Raw genomic sequence first — 20862 nt, forward strand, 5'->3', positions numbered from 1 at the left:
GTAATGGATGCAAGAGTATATAGAGGTTGGGGGAGTGTACTTTATGACCACCACCAAGTGGTGGTCAGAATCAAGGTCCAAGTAAAATGGAGAAATAGAAGAAGGGAAGGACAGGAGGAAGGAGTAGATGTAAAGAGAGTGGGAAAGGTACAAGAGGATGAGAAAAAGGCAGAATATAAGAGAGAAGCGGAGGAACGATTGGGTAAATATGAACTGGAGCAGATGGGGGACATGGAAGGTTTGTGCAAGATATTCACAGAGGAAATATGTGCAGCATGTGAGGTGGTGTGTAGGGTGAAGAGAAGATGGAAGGGGGTGCAGGGAACAGCATGGTGGAATGAAGAGGTGAGACAGGCTATGGCACAAAAGAAAGCATATAATGAATGGATGAGAAATATGGGCGTGAAAGAAGTTGAGAGGCTGAAGAGAGAGTTATACGTAGAAAGGAAGAGAGAGGTGAAAAGATTAGTATGAGAAAGTGAGTGAATGAGGAATTTGGAAGGAATTTGTGTGTAAAGTGGAGGGAATGTAAGAAAATGTTCTGGAATAGGGGAGTGAAAGATAAAAATGGTAGATTACTAGTGGAGAAGGGAGAAAAAGTGAGCAGATGGAGAGAACACTTTAATGAATTGTTGAACATAGAGAATGAAAGCAATGCGAGTATAAGTGGCTGGGGAATGGCTGGGAGGAGGAGGGAGGTGAGAAGACAGGAAGAAATCAGTAGCATGTAAGTTGTGGAAGCACTGAAGAAAGTTGAAATGGGGAAAGCCTCAGGAATTGAAGGAGTGTGTGGTGAAGAGTTGAAGCATGGGGAGAGATATTAGTAGAATGAATGTGGAAGATGTGCAGATTGGCCTGGGAGGAAGGTAAAGTCCCGGATGATTGGAAGTCAGGTATAATTATTCCCTTGTACAAAGGGAAAGGGGAAAAAGAAGTCTGTGGTAATCAGAAGGGCATTTGCCTTGTTAGTGTATTAGGAAAAGTATACAGTAGGATGCTAATTGACAGAGTTAGGGAAATAACAGAGGAATCAGTTGGAGAAGAACAGGGAGGCTTTAGGAAGGGAAGGGAAGAGGTTGTGTAGATCAGATATTCATTCTCAGATCTTTAGTGGAAAAGTATCTAGAGAAGGAAAAGAAGTTGTATGTGGCCTTCATAGATTTGGAGAAAGCTTATGACAGGGTGGATAGACATGGATAGTGGAAAGTATTAAGAATATATAGAGTAGATGGGAAGTTGTTGAATGCTATGAAGAGTATGTATGAGGGTGCTCAGGCTGCAGTGCATGTGGATAGTGAACTGAGTGAGTTTTTCTATCTGAAGGTTGGATTGAAACAAGGATGTGTCATGTCTCCATGGTTGTTCAATCTGTATATGGATGGGGTTATAAAAAGAGATACACTACAAGATAGGGCAGTGGATGTTGGAGTGGCCCTAATGAGAGAGGGCAGTGTTTCAAAACTCCCTGTACTGTTGTTTGCAGATGATACTGTGTAGTTAAGTGAAGACGGAGGGGAGCTGCAAGGCTTGGTGGATAAGTTTGGGAGAATGTGTAAGAAACGGAATTTAAGGGTGAATGTAGGGAAGAGTAAAGTTAAGGTCTTCAAGAGAGGTGAAGTCAATGAATGTACAGTGGGGCAGGATGATGAGGAAATGGAAAATGTGAGTACGTTTAAGTACTTGGGTAGTGTGATGAGTAAGGATGGAAGTTTGCATGGTGAAGTGCTTGAAAGGGTACAACATGGAAGAAAGGTTGCTGGTTCCTTGAAGGCAGTGATAAGAAACAGGGAAGTGTGCATGGAAGTGAAGCTTGGACGTTGTTGAAGGGACACAAGTAGAGAGTGAGAGCAGAGGAAATGAGTTATTTGAAAGGAGCCTGTGGAGTCAAATGGAGAGACAGACTGACACATGAGGATGTGAAGAAGCATTGTGGTGTGGATGTGGATGTGATAGGAAGCATTAGGAGAAACACACTGAGGTGGTTTGACCATATGGAGAGGATGGAGAGTGAGAGACTGACGAGGAGAGAGTACGTAAGTGAGGTGGAGAAGAGAGGAGGGCAAGGCCAAGGATGAGATGGAGGAATGGAGTGGAAAGGTTTATGAGAGAGCGGGGTGTGAATTGGGAGCAGGGCAGTGAAATGGTGGGGGACAGGGTGGCATGGAGGCGATTTGTTTGAGGCCACCCCATATTAAGGGATTAAGGCATCTGGCAATAAATAGAAAGATAGATAGAAAGATAGATATAGGTTACCACCCAGTGTAGTAAATGGTTTCCTGGTGTAAGAAACCATTTGGCTAGTCATGCAGTGTAGTCACCCAAAGGCAGAAGGAAGAGGAAAGGACGAAGGAAAAAAAGACAGAAGAGGGAATGCGGTGAGGGAATGCGGTCATCCATAGGCAGAAGAAAGAGGAAAGAGTGAAGGAAAGAAAAACAGAAGGAGAAGGAAAAGAGGAATGGGCAGACACCCAAAACAGCACTAGATCGAGTGAGTGAATGTTGTGCGCCCCCACCAACCACAGTTTTTATTACCTTATTATTATTATAATTCATCTGTACCTCCTTTCCCACCCTAGGGCAGGGTGAGGAGTAGCATTGTCCAGACAGCCAAAGTTTGCCCAATTCAATGGGCCATGCATCCATTCAATTCCTTTATTATTATTAGCGTATTTACACTCCTTCTTCTGTCTTTCTTTCCTTCATACTTTCCTCTTCCTTTTGCATGTGGGTGACTCTACACAGAGTGACAAGTCAAATGGTTTCCTGTACACCAGGAAACCATTTAGTATGCTGGATGGTAACCATATAACCAAATTTTGGTGGCTGGTGGGTTAGTGGGTAATTAAGGTACTCCAATTAGATTGAGCCTGTGAAAGTTTATATCCAAGGGGTGGTAGGGTTTACTGCTCACGTAATGCCACTCAGGGATGAGTGAGGCTGGTCACTCTCATCTGAACCCCTAAGGTACGCAATTCCTCCACACTGTCTATCCCCCACAGCGCAATTAGGGGTAGATTTTACATTTTCACGAAGCTAAATTTTTTACTTGGTTATTTGAAGAGGTTGATTTTACACACCAGAAAATGTATCTGTCAAATACTAACCACACAGTGACATGTCTATGCTGAAAGTAGTTAGCACTCGTGTATGGGAGAAAATGGAGAACAACCAGAGTTTTCCCAAAATGTTATTTTTGCAAACATTTCACAAAAAGAACTGAATGAAATATGATATAAATTCATAAAACTTATGTATCTGGTAGAAGGAATGCACATACGAAATAAATAAATGAATAGAAGTGAAGAACATAAACAAAAATGGAAAATCAATCTGCACCAAGAAAATATATATATGTATAGCATCTTGTAAGCAAAAACACAAATGAATAAAAAAAAAAAAAAAAAAAAAATCTGAAGTGTAAAAGAGAGAGAGAGAGAGAGAGAGAGAGAGAGAGAGAGAGAGAAGCAATAAACAAATTGAAAAATCCCCTCGCCTTGTCTTGCCCCCCTGCTGCAATAATTTTCACCAAGACTAATTCTGGTATATGTCATTTGGATAGCTTGATTTTACACACCAGAAAATGACGCATGAGAATGAAAAAATCATTCTCATGCGTCAAATATATACTTACCGCACAACCGCTTGTGTATGAGAGAGAAAGGAGAATAACCGGAAAAATTTACAAAAAAACAAAATTTTTTCAAATGTCTTAAAGAAGGTATTGAATGCAATATGATAAAGACATAAAACACATTTATTTGGTAGAAGGAATGTACAAATAAATAAATAACTAAAGGCGAAGAGAGAGAGAGAGAATAAATACAGGAATGGCACAAGCTGCGACCCTTCGAATGATAAGATAAAGCATAACATCGGTCCCTCTCTCTCATTCTCCATTCCCTCCCTCCTCTCTTAGAGAGAGAGAGAGAGAGAGAGAGAGAGAGAGGACAGGAAGGAGTGATGCAGCTCATGTGACACAAAGAACCATGATAAAGGCATAAAACTTATGTATTTGGTAGAAGGAATGTGCATAATAAACAAATAAATAAATAATGTGGAGACAGAAAAATATAGGAATGGCACAAGCGGAATCCCTTTGAATGACGAGATAAGGCATAACATTGGTCCCTCTTCTCTCTCTCATTCTCCATTCCCTCCCTCCTCTCTCAGAAAGAGAGAGAGAGAGAAAGGACAGGGAGGAGTTGAGCAGCTCGTGACACAAGAAACCATGACAAAGGCATAAAACATATATTTGGTAGAAGGAATGTGCATAATAACTAATAAATAAAAAGTGGAGAGAGAGAGAGAGAGAGAGAGAGAGAGGATGAGCAGCGCAGGTGACACAAGGATCAAGATGCAGTAGGGTATTGAAAGGTGGAGGAGGAGGGTGGGGGGTGGTCACTCTGTGGGGGGTAGTGGCTGAGCCAAAGTTGCCAAATGGGACTTTATACTCGAGTTTAGGCTCCATACATTCCATCCCAAGCAGCCCTGTGGCGGGGAGTGTGACCGCCAAATTTTTACAGAGCTTCCACGATCAACGTTCATAGCACTCCGTGCACCAGACAGAGCCAACGTTGATCGTCGTCCATAGCACCTTAGGGGTTAAATGTCAGGACCAATTTGCCTAGCCCCGGGTTCCTATTCTCCTCGTGGAGCAACGTAGGATTGGATGATGATGGTGATGATGATTATTATCCCCTTTCCTCTCCGCCCTCCATTCCTTCCTTCCTCTTCTGTCTTTCTTTGCTTTATTCTTTCCTCGTCCATCTGCCTACGGGTGAATTTACACTGCCTCTTTTGTCTTTCTTTCCTTCATTCTTTCCACTTTCTTCTGCCTATGGGTGACTCTACACTAAGCGATAAGCCGAATGGTTTCCTGTATACCAGGAAACCATTTAGTACACAGGGTGGTAACCATATGATCAAATTATGGCATCTGGTGGTTTACTGAGCAATTACAGCACTCCAATCGGATTGAGCCAGTGAAGGTTTATATACATGGGGTGGTTGGGGTTATTGCTCACGTAATGCCACTCGGATGAGTGAGGCTGGTCACTCTCATCTTAAATGCCATGACCAAATTGCCTAGCCCCGGGCTCCTACGCTCCTCATGGGGCAACATAGGTTTGGATGATGGATGGATTATTATTATGCCAGTTCTCCAATTTACAGCACTGAACTGGTGGAAAAGATTATGATAATATCGAGGGCATATTAATAATAATTCATTCATCATTCATCATCTAATCTAGTGTTGTCCCACGATATGTGTAGGAACCCAGGCCTAGGCAAGCTGGTCCTGACATTTCAGGGATGAGTGAGGCTGGTCACTCTCATCTTAAGTGTCAGGACCAACTTGCCTAGTCCTGGGTTCACACACTTCTCATGGGACAACACTGGATTAGATGTTGAGTGATGAATGAATTATTATTTTTGTGCTCAGGGACACGTTTACTCCAGGGCACATAGGGCACGTGCCCTAGGCCCCGTGGGCCATGGGGTCCCACATATAACAGAAAAAATACATGCATACCGCATATAAATACAGCAGAGTCTTCAAACAACACGAGACAGGCTATGCAGAACCTCATGCAAAATCAGTCATGCTAAAACAGGACATGTACATACATGTAAAATAGGGGGTTATGTTCTGTGAGCCTTCTATTTTTTGTTAAACATATATTATAGATAGATTATTACCTCTGCCTTAAGACACCCAAGACTGTGTATGGATACAATCTCACTGACTGGACACATCAGTGCATACTGCATTCTAACCTAAATTAACCGATTAGTTTTGCCCCCTACTATTTCCCATAAAAATTTTAATCACCAAGGATTGCAGGATATCTTAGTTGTGAAAAAAGCAGCATAATCCAAAGCCAACTGAATATCAGATACTGTATAGCAGCACAATTCAAAGTCAACTAGTAGCAGAAGCTGTATAGATGATGGTCCTGCAACCACATTCCAGTAAATTTTTCATACCTGCAGCTAGATTTTTCTGATCATTGCCACAAGAACAAAATTTCTTGATAGTAACTTTCCTTATTAGCCTTCGCTGAGGACTACCACTTTTCTCACAAATATATACTGTACCGTGACAGTTACACCTGTTCGTGATCACCATTTCCGTTCAGCTGTCCTACATTATACACACAGGGATCTAAATTATTGGCCAAAGCAAGGTGAATCATCATGCAATTATAGTCTTCTAATCCTCGTCAATAATGATCAAAGACTGGTTTTAAAATGCTGTTATGTAACTCAATTAATTCACTAGAAGTATGATCAGCAGTTGATGCTATTGACAAGCTGATCAACCTCATGGTGGATAACATTCTGGTCAATATTCCCATAGTTTCTAAATTTTATTACCTTCCAAAAAGAAGAGGGTCTGGGGATTTCAAAGCCAAAGAAAATCAAAGTATGGTCAGAGTTCACATGATCAAGCACATGGACCTCAACAGTTGATGCATGACTACAACCAACAGGAAACATACACAATATATAACAACCATTCTCATGTGGAACCATTACTAATGCAACTGGTCGATTTACCGGTACTGGTGTGGCGACCTGTGGAGGAGCAACAGGTGTCTGAGGGGCGGCAGGAGGAGTGGGTTCGGGCTCAGGTGGGTGAGTGGATCCATTGACAGTGGCAGCCGGTGGAGGTTGAGTGGAGGAGAAAGTCTGGGGAGCCAGTGGGGCCTCCAGCTCCTCCTCCACTTCACTGCCTCCCTCATCACCTCCTTCTTCATCACTGAACACCTGCAGAAGTATTTATAAAGGATGTTAACTAATTACAAGGATACACACCTCCCTCCTTATCACTGGACACTTGGAAGAAGTGCTGCATGTATTAAGGATCTTAACCAACTGACAAGCTGTGCATATTTCCATGTTTACATTATCACAAACCATGTGATTGAAGTAGGGTTGGGCCATTAAGTAATTCTACCGATTACCGATTAATCAGTAGTCAAGAATCGGCTCATACCGATTAATCGGAATTATCATTAAGACATTTCTGCACCCAGGAAACCATTTACTAAGCTGGGTGATAACCATACACCCAAGGTTTTTGGCCGCATTAAGCGTCCCCCAGATTCCCTTATCTAAAATCACTTAATCAGGGAAAATGTTTCAGAAAGCCTTGGAAAGCCCTATACCTGCCCAGGGCCCCAACCAAATGAGAAGATTCGCATGGCTGTGTGAAATGTGAGAGGTGTGAATGAGGACAGCAAGAGGGTGGAAGTGGTGAATGTGTTCAAGAGTGCAAGATATGCCATGATGGCATTATGTTAAACAGAGATGAAAGGGTGTGAAATCGACAGTGGGAGGATGTGAAATGTGTAAGATGGGCATGAATGGGTGAGAAGATGCAAGGAAGGAGTAGCTTTGTTGATGAATGAGATGTGGCAGAGTGGAATGCAATTTTACAATATGTCAGCTCGAGATGTATGCTTGTCAAGCTCAAGTTTGAGAAGCTGAAAGTGGCAGTGATTGTAGCATGAGCACCATGTAAGGACAAGAGTAGGAGAGACAGAAAGACAGGTTTTGGGATGGGGTGGATGGAGCAGAGGGAGAAATGCCCAGGAGCTCAGAAGTGATTGTAATGGGCAAGATAAATGGAAGAGTAGGCACTGGTCCTGTGGATGATATAACGGGTTGTAATGGAGAGCCAGGAGAATGAAGCGACTGAAAAATAAGTCTCAGGAATGGAGGTTGTGCATTTGTAACTCCCATTTCAAACACAAAGTTGCACAAAAATATACATGGTATAGTGGGAATGGGGACCGTGTTGAAAGGAGCCTGATTGACTACAAGCTCGCAGAGAGGTCGATGCTGGGAATGGGTGCTGATACAAAGGCCGTGAGAAGACAAAATGGAGGTCTATCAGATCATATGACTGTGGTATGCAGGATCAAGTTGACAGGAGTGAGGTGGACTGGGAGAGAGAGGAGCAGGCAGGGAGAAAAACTGGAAGCCAAAAAGGTGGAATCAAAGAAATGGCAGATGAATACAGGACCAAAGTAGGGGAGGAGCTGGAATCAGTGAAATGGAAAGAAATAGATCTGGATAGCCTGTGGAATGTATATAAGGACTGCTTAGCTACGAATGCTAAAGCGGTGTGTGTTGTAGCACGAGTAACAACAAAGAAGAAAGGCACAGTGTGGTGGGATGAAGAGGTTAGGAGAGCAGTGGAAGAAAAGAGGAAGAAGTTGCTAAGTGGTTACAGAACAGGGGTTCAACTGAAATAAGAACTGAATATACTGAGAGCGACACACACATAAAGAGACTGGTGAAGAGGAAAAAGGAGGTAAATGATGATCTAGGAAGAAAAATGAATGCAAACTCCTCTGAAAATAGGAAGTTATTCTAGAAATAAGAACTGAATATACTGAGAGCGAGACACACATAAAGAGACTGGTGAAGAGGAAAAAGAAGGAGGTAAATGATGATCTAGGAAGAAAAATGAATGCAAACTCCTCTGAAAATAGGAAGTTATTCTAGAAAGAGGTGCGGAAATGTAGAGGCGACAGCGGAAAATAATGTGAAAGTGTGAAGGATATAAGTTGAAGAATAATAACCCATGGGGATGAAGTAAGGACCAGATGAAAAGAATATTATGAAAGCCTGATAACTGGGAACAGAGAGAGCAGAGCAACTGTAAACAAGATTGGTTTTGGGGGGTGTGCAGAGAAGGAATGCAGTACCAGGAAACGTGACACTTGCACAGGTGAAGAACGCTAGGAAGCGGCTGAAAAATGGGAAAGCAGTTGGGGCTGATGATGTGTATGCAGAGATCATTCAGTGTTGTGGAGAGTGTGGAATGAAGTGCTTGTTAAAGATATGTAAGAAGGCATGGATGAGTGAAACTGTGCCAGCAGAGTGGAAAAAGGCTGCGATTGTACCCCTGTAAAAAAAAAAAAAAATGGTGAGCGAAGTGAGCGCAGGAATTATCGTGGCATAAGTTTCCTGAGTGTTGTAGGGAAGGTATATGAAAGAATTATTATAGAGAAAGTAAAAGGGATATCAGAGGTCCTACAGAGTGATGAACAGGGTGACTTTAGGAGTGGTGAAGGATGTGTGGAACAAATACTTGCAGTAAGACAGGTAGTAGAGAAGGCTTGTAAGAAGCAATAAAAAGTTTATGAAATTTATGGATCTGGAAAAAGCATATGACAAAGTAGACAGAAGGACTGTGGAAGGTTTTGTGCAGGTACGGCATAGATAGTAAGCTGCTAGGTGCCATCAGAGTTTTTATGATGGTAGTGAGGCACGTGTAAGGGTAAATGGGCATCTAAGTAAATGGTCCATGATCAATGTGGGTGTGCAACAAGGTTGTGTGATGTCTTCATGGTTGCTCAATATACAGTAAAAGTCCTCCAATCCAACCACCAATAATCCAGAAATGCAAATACTCTGAATTTTTCAAGGAAAATTTTTTTTGAACCTTTCTGGGCCCTTTTTCAAAATTTTCTGGCTTTATCTAAGGATTAACCTGGCTTGGACTTGCTCTTGGACTTGGATGTACCTGCCTGTAACTATTCATTTACACTTCCATGCATTTTCGGTGAGTAAAACAAAAACCCATATCATTTTAAGTGTTTATTTATAATGATCACGTACACACGATCACTAATTTCTGCTCTGGAGACGTGAAAAAATTGAATTTGCTGGTGAATCTCTTGAGTGTGTGGAAGAGTTTTGTTATTTGGGAGACATGTTGTGTGCTGGAGGTGGGGCTGGAGCTAGCTCTGTGGCTAGGGTGAGAAGTGGTTGGAAGAAGTTCAGGGAGCTCTTGCCTCTCCTGACGTTGAGAGGACTCTTCCTACGTGCTAAGGGGTCTTTGTATGCAGCATGTGTTAGGAGTGTAATGCTGTATGGTAGTGAGACCTGGGCAGTGAAGGAGGAGGATATTCGCCAGCTCAGATGTACAGAAATGACAATGGTTAAGTGGATGTGTCGTGCGTTCCTGAGTGCAAGGTCTGGGGGGGCTGGGTTTACGATGGAAGAGTTGAGAGGTAGGATGGGACTGGAGTGTACTGGTGTTGTGATGAGGAGAGGTAGATTGAGATGGTTTGGACATGTGGAGAGGATGGGGGATGATAATTGGGTGAGGAAGGTAAGAAGTGTTAATATTGGGGGTGGGGTTATGAGGGGTAAACCGAGAAAGACATGGGACGAGGCCATTAAGTGTGAACTCAGGGTTAAGGGACTGAACAGGGAGGCTGCAATGGATCATGCAGCATGGAGAGCCGCCATTAGGTGACCAAGGCCGACACATGCAAGCATGTTGGAGCCTTTAAAAATGAAACGAAACAAAACAATATACAGAGAGAGACCGATTATCCGGGCTATATGGTGTTAAGGGGTGCCCGATTAGTCCAAAAGCACAATTAATCCAGCGGAAACAAAACAAGTACTGTACCGTTAAACTGATTCATTTACCGGTAAATGTACACTTTAAGTACCAGAAAGACCTTTCCAGTTCGATGTATATTCCTCCAGCTTGTTTCAGTATTTTTCAGACTATATTCAGTTCGGTAAATCACGTTTTCTTACTGAAAGATTTCCTCCCTGTTATTATCGTCACGTTCTAAAGCTGTACCTACGATTGTTTCCAGTACAATGGACGAAACTCATCATACTCAAATGTGGACTTCGTTTCCCAACCTCCCAACTGAAGATTAGGTTAGGTTACATTATTAGGTGCAGTTAAGCTAGGTTAGGCCAGGTTTAAACACTTAGATTAGAACAGTGTCTTCTGCCATTACGTTAACAAATCAAACAAAGAGTCGTCACACCAGAACAGCTAAAAACAGCAGGGAAACAGATATAACAAGAAATGTTTATTTACCAACCCTGAAATAATCAGAAAAATATAATAGACTATCAAGATGAACTGATTTGGTAAGGTGCTTTTACTGCTTACAGCAAAGCACTTAACCCCCCTCAAATCCTCAATGTTCATGAGTTCAGAAATTTGTGTGCTCCCATGGCAGACCTTGAAACCATTTTTTCAAAGTTATAAAGTCAGTTTCTTTTTCTTACAGATGTGAAAAGACTAGTCTGGTACACCAGTTATTTTCCCCTCCTCCCTAAACCCATCTTGTGATCTGCTATGATTCGTGAAAGAATTAATAAAATTAGGGGGCATGTTTCATTAGCATTTAAACATAAAATTAGGGTGCATGTTACTTTAGCATTTAAACATATCAGCAAAAACATCTGGGATGAAAGGACCGCCTAGCTGTTTGGGATGGTAGAGTAGGGTTGTGTAAACATACGAGTGACCTTCGTTCCCTTCCCATAATTGTTCGCAGTTTTTATGGCTCTCCCTAACTCAACGTTCCTGACACCGGTACAGTAAAGCATTGTTCAAGGCTGGCAGCCATGAAGGGGTCAATGGAATACATTATTGTCTGTATCAATACTCTCTCTTTCACAAATACACGAACAAACTAAAGAATGTGCAATAAATGTACACTTAACTGTAAGGAGCAGAAATAACTGTATGCTCTGTCGGTCCAAAATGTGTTGGGAAGCAACATCGAACAAAGAATGTGGAACTGAATGCCACCTTACGAGAACACGTGAGATGAAAGTATTTTTTCTTATTAGTAAACGTAATTGTTCCATATTGTTCCCTATAATTGTGAAACTCATAAATTTTCGTCCAAGCATACAGCCTAATAACCTTACCAATTCAATTCATATTGCTCTAGTTTGTTTTCTGTATTTTTCTGTCTATTTTGTGGGTAGTAAATACGTTTGGCTGAAAGACTTCCTCTCATTATCATAAAGTTCCTTAAGCCTTACCTACGGCTGTTTCCGGCATAATGGAAGAAACTCATAATTAGGGTGCATGTTACATTAGCATTTAAACATATCGGCAAAGACATCTGAGACGAAGTGGTAGACTGCCTGACTGTTTGAGATGGTACAGGAGGGTTGTGAAATCATACGAGTGACCTTCGTTCCCTTCCCATAATTGTTTCCAGTTTTTTATAGCTCTCCCTAACCCAACATTCCTGACACCGGTACAGTAAAGCATTGTTCGAGGCTGACAGCTGTGATGGGGTTAATGGAATGCATTATTGTTTGTATTAACCCCTAATACGCGGCCAATGGACAGCCGACCCCCCCTGGGTGGCGGGGTTCAATCGCGGTCTGAGTACCTGTAGGAAAATATTAGCCAAAAATCAGAGATTAACCCTAGAACATTATACTTGGTATGGCAGATAGTACTTACATTCAGCTTTCTCCAGAAACAGGTGTTGAGCCTTCGTGGACTACCCAAAGACTTGTGGAGACTTGCAAAGTTGGGTAAACAAATCTTCACTTTCACACCTCCAGCAACCCGGTTTCCCCTCTACCACAGCCTCATTCTGTCACAATAAACTTTATACTACAACGTACAGGTAGTTTGGAATCCATATTTGTACAATAAGCACTGAAAATAAGGCTAAAATCAACGAAGCGTACGGCCGACATGCAGCGCGGTGGCGGTCTTCCCGTCACTCAACAAACATTTCCATTTTCACAGCTAAAAACATGTATATTACATTATTTTCAATCATATTACTTCCCAAAAGATCACCGCAGCGCGCTTTTTATTCTGCCTTACGCCCGTCACTTTATTCTCGTTCCTGTTGGCCGCTCGCACTGACTCGGAAGAGCTAGAACTCGCCATAATGTCACTTTGAAAGCCTGCGGTAAACTGACGCTAAACAGGGGCAAACCGTGCGAAAAAAAGCTAGTGTGACAACTGGGGAAACAAGCGTTTCCTATTAGCATAAACTGCTTGTGAGAGGAGAGCGCAGATTTACAGTTCTCAGCAGTCAGAGCGCTGCCATGTATCACAACCAGGCTGGCTGGGCTGGGGGGGGGGGGACGCGATACTTGGCAACAACGGAGGTCAGTAGTATGAAGGTAAAGTATGCTAATTGTAGCTAAAGGGTGGTGGTACTGATAGACAATACAAGCTGGAACATCCTTGCCCGCGTTTATTCAAAATTAACTCAAATCGCAAACACGACGATCCGCCGTTATGTCCTTTTTGGCAAGCGTCGCAAATGCAACGCCCCGCATTTTAGGGGTTAATACTCTCTTTCACACATACAGTACACTTAAGACCGAACAAAAGAATGAACAGTAAATGTAAGAGGAAGAAATAACTATGCTCTGTCGGTCCGAAATGTGTTGGGAAGCGCGATATCTAACGAAGAATGCAGAACTGAAAGCTAACTTACGAGAACGCATGAGATGAGTTTTTTTTTTTTTTCTGATTAGCATTCTTGTTTCATTTCGTTCCCTAAAACTAGGAAACCCATTACTTTTCGTCTAAGCGTACAGCCTAAAGACTTCACCAATTCACTTCATATTCCTCCAGTTTGTTTTCTGTGTTTTTCTATTTTGAGGGTAGTAAATTACCTTCTCTTGCTGAAGATTTTCTCTTTCATCACGTTCTTTAAGCCGTACCTACGACTGCTTCGGGCATAATGGAAGAAACTCATCGTACACAAAAGTGGATTTAGTTTCCCAATTTCCCAACTGGGGCCCAGGTTAGGTTAAATTAGGTTAAATTATTAAATAGTTAAACAAGGTTAAGCTAGGTCACGAGTATCAGTTGCCTCACCAAACTCCACCCTACCACCCCTGTGATCGAGTTGTGAGCAGGAGGTGTGGGTGGGGGCAGGGTGAGCACTCTCTCTGGTTTATCCATGTCTCTCTCCCTAGCAAATGGATGCTTCCTGTTTAAACCGGAGCTATCGTACAGATAATTATATGAATTACTGTATCACCGAACCATTTGGTCATGGCCCGGATATACCGAAAGCTGGATAATCCGAGACTGGATAATCAAGCTTTCACTGTATGTATATATATATATATATATATATATATATATATATATATATATATATATATATATACATATATATAAATATATCTATATATAAATATATATATATATATATATATATATATATATATATATATATATATATATATATATATATCTGCTTCAACATATAATGTTAAACAACAGAAGCATGTGTTGTACGATGTACTGTAGTGGCCTTGTACACTGGTTTTCAAAGTTAGGTTATGTGCAAAAAGGGGCCATGGGAGAAGCCATTACCCAGACAAGCCTTTGGCTCTATTACGTCGGATAATCGCGGGATTACTGTACTTATGACCTACAGCACTTGTTCTATTTGTTCTTGATAACACATTTACAGTTTATACCACATATTTTGCATAATAATTTCAGGGCCAAGAAAAATACAGAATTTCAAACCAAAACAGTACAATTTTCTACAGGTGTGACTTAGGTTTTCTTCCATTATCGCTGGGGTGACTTAAAATATTTATAAACTTAACTTCACTCATCAGCTTTGAACCTTCATTATCACTTACAAAATACAAACAAACACATAACTTGCACATCAAGTATCCTTAGGCAGAGGCTTGGCAGGGGTGGATGAGGCAAAGGGTCTGCCCAAGGCAGGTATAGAATTGGACGTGGCGGCTTCAGATGATGTCGCTGGTCACCTGCCAAAGTCACTGTAGACAAGCTCACTTGCGTGGGCTCGCGGGAGTCTCTCCCTACCTCGAGCTTGGGCTCGCGGGAGACTCTCCCTACCCTTTGGTTACAAGATCAAATAGCGGACAATTCACAGTGTGGTGGGATTGGATTTATGGTTCCTACTGACACCCAGCAGTAACCATCCACCCCTTTAGCATTGAACCCATACGCTGCTGGGCGCGTAGGAGTTAAGCAATCAAGTTTTGCCAGAACATGAGTTGAAATTTTAGAAAAAAAAAATAATAATAATAAAAAATAATAAATAAATAAATATGTATTACCATAAAACCTCAATATAACCAACTTCAATAGACTGGAATTTACTTTTATCACAATTGAAGAGCTACCAGGCTAAATTCTTATATGTTGGAAAAAGTCCATGCCTGACCACTTCAGCTATGTTCGCCATAATACAGTAAATAAGACATGTTTATCAGTGTACAGTACAGTATTATTATATACATTTTACCATTTGATTTTTGTAGTGAATGTATAATACAATACAGTACTGCAATGGTAGTGAAAATAGTTTAAAAATCATTGGTGCGATCCAGACTAATGTCTGATAAATTGGAAAAAATCTGGTTTAGCAGGGGGAAGTTAGGATCTCACTTTTATCAGAATTTCGCTTTTTCAGAATGGCTTGGACCCCAATTAGTCTGTTATAATGAGGTTTTACTGTATTAACATTAATTTCACAGATATGGCCAAAATATTAACCCCTAAAACGCGGATCGTCGCATTTGCGACGGTCGGCCCAAAGGGCAGAACGGCGGGTCGTCACATTTGCGATTTGAGTTAATTTTGAATAACCGCGGGCAAGCAGGCTCAAGCTGGTATTGTCTATCAGTCCCGCCACCTGTGAGCTACTTTTAGCACACTTGACCTTTGTACTACTGACCTTGGTTGTTGCCAAGTCTCAATTTTTTTACCCACGGACGCACCGATGCGCGGCCCTCCCTCGTCGTGCGATATGGCAACGCGCGGATGGCTGATACGTGTCAATCTGCGCCGTCATCTCGCAAGCACTTTTTGCTATTGGGAAACGCTTGTTTCCCCAGTTGTCACACTGTCATTTTTTCACGCGGTTTGCCCCAGAATAGCGTCAGTCCACGCAAATCTGCCACGGTGACACCATGTCAGGCTCTAGCTCTTCTAGTTCCGTGCCTTCTAGCCCTCCGAAAAAGGGTTTTGTTACCTCAACGTCCTTCAAAACTTTACCAGTGACTACCAAGGGGCTAAGTGACTCGGCCATAGCCTCAGAACTGTTAAAAGCCTCTATGGACTATGGCAGTGACGTGGGTGTTTTGTCTAGCCTGGCTGAATCCGAGACACAATCGAGTGCTGATTCAGGCCCTGAAGTGATTATTTCTGTGCCGGAGGAAACTGTGACTGTGCCCAGCACCTCAACAGGGAAGGCCCCGGTGAAAAGGGGCCTCGAATATGGAAAGGGAGAAAAAAGGAAGAGGAGCGGAGACCCCAGTGCACCGCCATTGTCCACTATGCCACGCCACACCACCGCAAGCCCGCCACGTTCTCCCAGCCCTCTTCTCTCGTCCTCCTCGTCTGCTGTCCTGTCTCCTGAGTCATCGGAGTCTCCATCACCACCGAGAAAGGGAAGTAGACGAGCAATGTTACGTATGAGAGGTTATCGTAGGCCTAGTGTTCGTGTCAGTAAAGTTAAGTCCCCTAGGCTAACTTCCACTAGGCAACTCAGGAGTCACGCCACCGCGGGTGACCTTGACCCAAGCGATAATGTCCCTCCCACCACCACCACCACCACCACCACCACGGCCTGGGATAGCCTCTCCCTTACCTACTATTGCCCAGCCTGCCTCACCCACTCCCACACGACCTGCCTCACCCCCCGCCGCCCCAAGCACCTCCCAGCCTAGGCAGGGAACTTTAGATGCTTTCGTGTGGTCAGAGGGATCAGATTTTGTGCCCGAAGATCTGCCCTTTGACGAAAGTGAGTGTGGACTTCAGGCTGACTTCCCTGTGGACGACGATGGTGAATGCGTTGACTACCTGTTGGCCTTCCTTGACGACGAGGTTATGGAGCACATCTGTACCAAGACAAACAGGTACGAGGGGCAATGTGCGCCAGTTCGCGAAGGAGAAGGTGAGGCTGCGACGCCATCCACGTCGCGGATGGCATCATGGGTGCCTCTGACGATCCGCGAGCTTTTTGTATTTATTGGCTTGATGTTGCTTATGCCGCACAACTGGAAGCATAAGTTGGAAGAGTACTGGGGTTCCGACGAGCTGTGCCCAACACCCATATTCAATAAATACATGAGCCGCGATCGTTTTAGGCAGCTGATGACTTATCTTCACTTCGCGAATAATGATGAGCCTTCCCAAACTGACCCATTATGGAAAGTGAGGGGAATCCTGAACATGATCAAAGATAAGTTTACGAGGTTCTTGCGCCCGTTCAAGAAAGTCGTGACTGACGAGTCTTTGGTATTGTTCAGGGGCCGTCTTCGGTTCGTCCAGTACATTCCAAGCAAACGCCACCGCTTTGGAATCAGATAAGTTTACGAGGTTCTTGCGCCCGTTCAAGAAAGTCGTGACTGACGAGTCTTTGGTATTGTTCAGGGGCCGTCTTCGGTTCGTCCAGTACATTCCAAGCAAACGCCACCGCTTTGGAATCAAGTTTTTCGTGCTGTGCGACTGCAAGACGGGGTTCATCCTTGACTTCGTCATCTACACCGCCAGCAATGTCGATTTGGATAAGACTGACCCCCTTTGATTCTCTGGTTCTGTGGTGAAAGTGCTTTTGGAAAAGTACTTTGGCGAGAATCATGTCCTGTATACGGACAATTACTATACAGCTCCAAAACTCGCCAAGTACCTTTCTGAACACGGCGTCGGCTCCTGTGGCACTGTCAGAAGTGACAGGGCACATTACCCTGCCTTCCCAGAGGCTGAAAAGTCAAAGCGGGGAGACGTGCACCTGAAGAAATCTGACAAGATGCTTGCGATCAGCTGGCATGATAAGAGAGTCGTGAACATGCTCACCACAGTACACAAGGGTGAAATGCTGGCAACAGGGAAGGTCGACAGAAGGACTGGCGAGCCTGTGATGAAGCCTGATGCTGTCATTGACTATAACGTCAATATGCGGCTGGTGGACAAGTCGGATATGATGATTGGAGAGATTGACTGTCTGAGGAAAAATCGTCGTTGGTACAGGAAGGTGTTCTTGCACTTGATTGACATGTGCATGTTGAACGCCTTCATCCTGTATAAAATCAAGAACAGGAAGCCAGCCAACTACTCTCTCAGACGATTCTCCAAGACTTGTGTCTACCAGCTGCTTCAGCGTTACGGCCAGGTGCTTTCTACAGGTCCCAAACGCCACCCTCACACACCTCCAGACCACCTACAGTGTATGGCCTACCTTCAGCGACACCGCCTGGAGCCACTGCCAGCCACTGCAAAGAGGGGGAAAGCACTGAGGAGGTGTCATGTGTGCAGCCACACTACCAGGCAGGAAAGAACTTTTAGGCGCACCTCCTTGCAGTGCAAAGAGTGCAGTTCCCCTCTGTGCTTACCCGTGTTTTTTCGACTACCACAGCCTAAGTAGATTTTGAAAATAAGGGTAAAAATATTGGGAGAAATACTGAGAGTGACAGTGATAATATTGTTTAGTTTTCTTTTACGTGCTGACAGTGACAGCCTGATGAGTGTAAATTAGTGTATGTACTTGTAAAAGCACTGACAGTTACAGTGTTTTTTGTTGTAAATAATTGTACATAGTAATCATATAAGTATTGCGAGTGACAGTCACTCCAGTGTAAAAAGATAAAAGCATATTTTCCTATTCTATGTTCTGAAAGTTAAAGTTTTTTGTGTATAAAATATTATTTTTATAACACTGGACAGTGACACTGATGAATAAGGCAAAAAAAAAAACAGATACAGTGAAAGTGAGCGATAGAAATGAAGTGCGAGTGGCCGACAGGAGCGAGAATAAAGTGCCTGCCGTAAGGCTGAATAAACTCGCGCCGCGGTGGTCTTCCTCAGTCCCAATCCACAATACTGGCAGTGACATTGATTTTTGTGGCCGTAATAGTGACAGGCAAACGTTTGCGAAGTCCTATGATGGAAAAAAAAGGAGTATACGTGTTTTTTGCCGAGAAAAGGCAAATGTGACAATATTGACGGGAAGATCGCCACCGCGCTGCATGTCGGCCGTGCGCTCCGTCCATTTTAGCCTTATTTTCAGTTCTTATTTACAAATACGGATTCCAAACAACCTGTACGTTGTTGTATAAAGTGTACTGTGACAGATTGAGGCTGTGGTAGAAAGAAAACCGGGTTTCTGGAGGTGTGAGAGTGAAGACTTTGTTACCCAACTTTGCAAGTCTTCACAAGTCCTTTGGTAGTCAACGAAGGCTCAACATGTGGCTCAGGAGATAGCTGAATGTAAGTAATATATGCCATAAAAATTTTAATGCTCTAGGGTTAATCTATGATTTTTGGCAAATATTTTTCCACAGGTACTCAGACCCCGCTACAACCCCGCCACAGGGGGGGGGATCGCGCGTACACAGCCGCGTTTTAGGGGTTAAAAGAATCACAATTTACATTCAAAAATCCTTCCTTAAAAAAAAAAAAATAATAAAATAAATACTATCAGTGAAAAAAAGTTAAAGTTGCGAGAATATCATTAAACTTTGAACCCGTTTTCTGGCATTTTATGATTTGGTGTGAGAACACTCTATGCCGCGTGACCCCCCATTTACTCTCAAACCCTTGTGCTCCATTCCATCTCTCCACTATCTATATTATTTCTCCACCTCCCTTTAATTTTCTGCAAACAACACCAAGTTATCAGCATACAACACCTACCATGGGTGACTTGAGGGATCTCCAAACACCATGACAAATAATAAGTAGCTCAAGACTGATCTGCATGCCAACATTCAAGGAAAACTCATAACTCAAATCTCCATTCATTCACCTGGGTGCAAGCACCCATATAAAAGGCCAGAACCACTCTGTTTAGCCACTCCCCAATCCCAAGCTTTCTCACTCCCCACTTTGCCACCAGCCTACACTCTGCCAAAGGCCTTATCCAAATCAACAAAAATAAAGAACAGCTTCCTCTTTCCTATACATTTTTTATGAAGCTGTTGGACAATGAATACAGCATTGGCAATCCATTTGCCTGAAATAAACCAAACCTGCATCTCATCAATATTCACTCTATCTCATCATACCTTCTAGGACTCTCCAATACCTTCATTATCCTCTTTCCAGAGCATCATCTTTCCCCTTATACACATTTACAATGACATTCTCTTGCCAACAGGTTCATGTATAGTCAAATTTGCCAAATCAATAACAACAACCACACTTATATCTCATGAGGCCTATTACACTACCAGTCAACCCAAACAAACCCATTGCCTCTCCCAACTGCATCGAGGTCCGTTAAATCAAGGAACTACTATATGTGTAAAGACTGTTTGAAACTAGAAAGTGATAAAAAGAAACTCTACTGATACAATGTAACCTTTACAGGCTTAAAATGCCTGGCTATAGATAGACAGATAGACAGTTTGAATAATAATGTGCAATACATCTGGAGCATGTGATCATCTAAGGGATAGCCTCCATAAGTACACACCTCATCCTGGTAGCGGAAAATGTCATTGTGGACGTAGTACTTCTTGGGGGTCTGTGGGGCCAGGACGAAGGTCTGCATGAAACGTCGCATTGGGTTGCCATTGTTTGACAGCTCTCCGGTCACCTGTGAACGATTTCGGTAAATCATCATTAACCCAACCTCTCTCCCTCCAAGTTGGGGTGAGGTAGGGTTTTGAAGGAAAGAAAAATAAATTATTACAGCCAAAGAACTAATTAACAAAATTCCTAATGAAATGGGCCACCCACCCAATCAATCAACATTAAAGCCTTTGGAATCCTACCTACCATCCTCAATAAATTATCGTTTTGTTTCATTTTTAAATGCTCCACCACGATTGGATGCATTGGTCTTGGTCACCTAATGGTGGCTCTCCATGTTGCTTGATCTCTGGCAGACTCCCCATTCAGTCCTTTATCCCTGAGGTCACACTCAATGACTTCATCCCAGGTCTTTTTCGGTCTACCTCTCACAACCCTATCCCTGATGTAAACACTTCCCACTTTCTGCACCCAATTATCATCCTTCATCCTCTCCATATCCCCAACCCATCTCAATCAACCCCTCCTCATCACAACAACAATACACTCCAGTCCCAGCC

At 42.9% G+C, this 20862-nt stretch overlaps 1 protein-coding gene across 3 annotated transcripts in view; it reads right to left on the reverse strand.

The window, feature by feature from the left end:
• The window catches only part of rin (ras GTPase-activating protein-binding protein 2), a 95767-nt gene that overhangs the window by 62069 nt on the left and 12836 nt on the right, over positions 1-20862 (reverse strand). For all 3 annotated transcript variants that reach the window (XM_080280333.1, XM_080279902.1, XM_080280880.1), the window contains 2 exons: positions 20244-20366; positions 6562-6771 (listed from right to left, as the gene is read on the reverse strand). In XM_080280333.1, the coding sequence (XP_080136459.1) occupies positions 6562-6771; positions 20244-20366 (333 nt within the window). The remainder of the gene's footprint in view (positions 1-6561; positions 6772-20243; positions 20367-20862) is intronic.

Source organism: Coenobita brevimanus, chromosome 1 (assembly GCF_032717465.1).
Source record: "Coenobita brevimanus isolate Jiangsu-jjx chromosome 1, ASM3271746v2, whole genome shotgun sequence".
NCBI classification, from domain to species: Eukaryota; Metazoa; Arthropoda; class Malacostraca; order Decapoda; family Coenobitidae; genus Coenobita; species Coenobita brevimanus.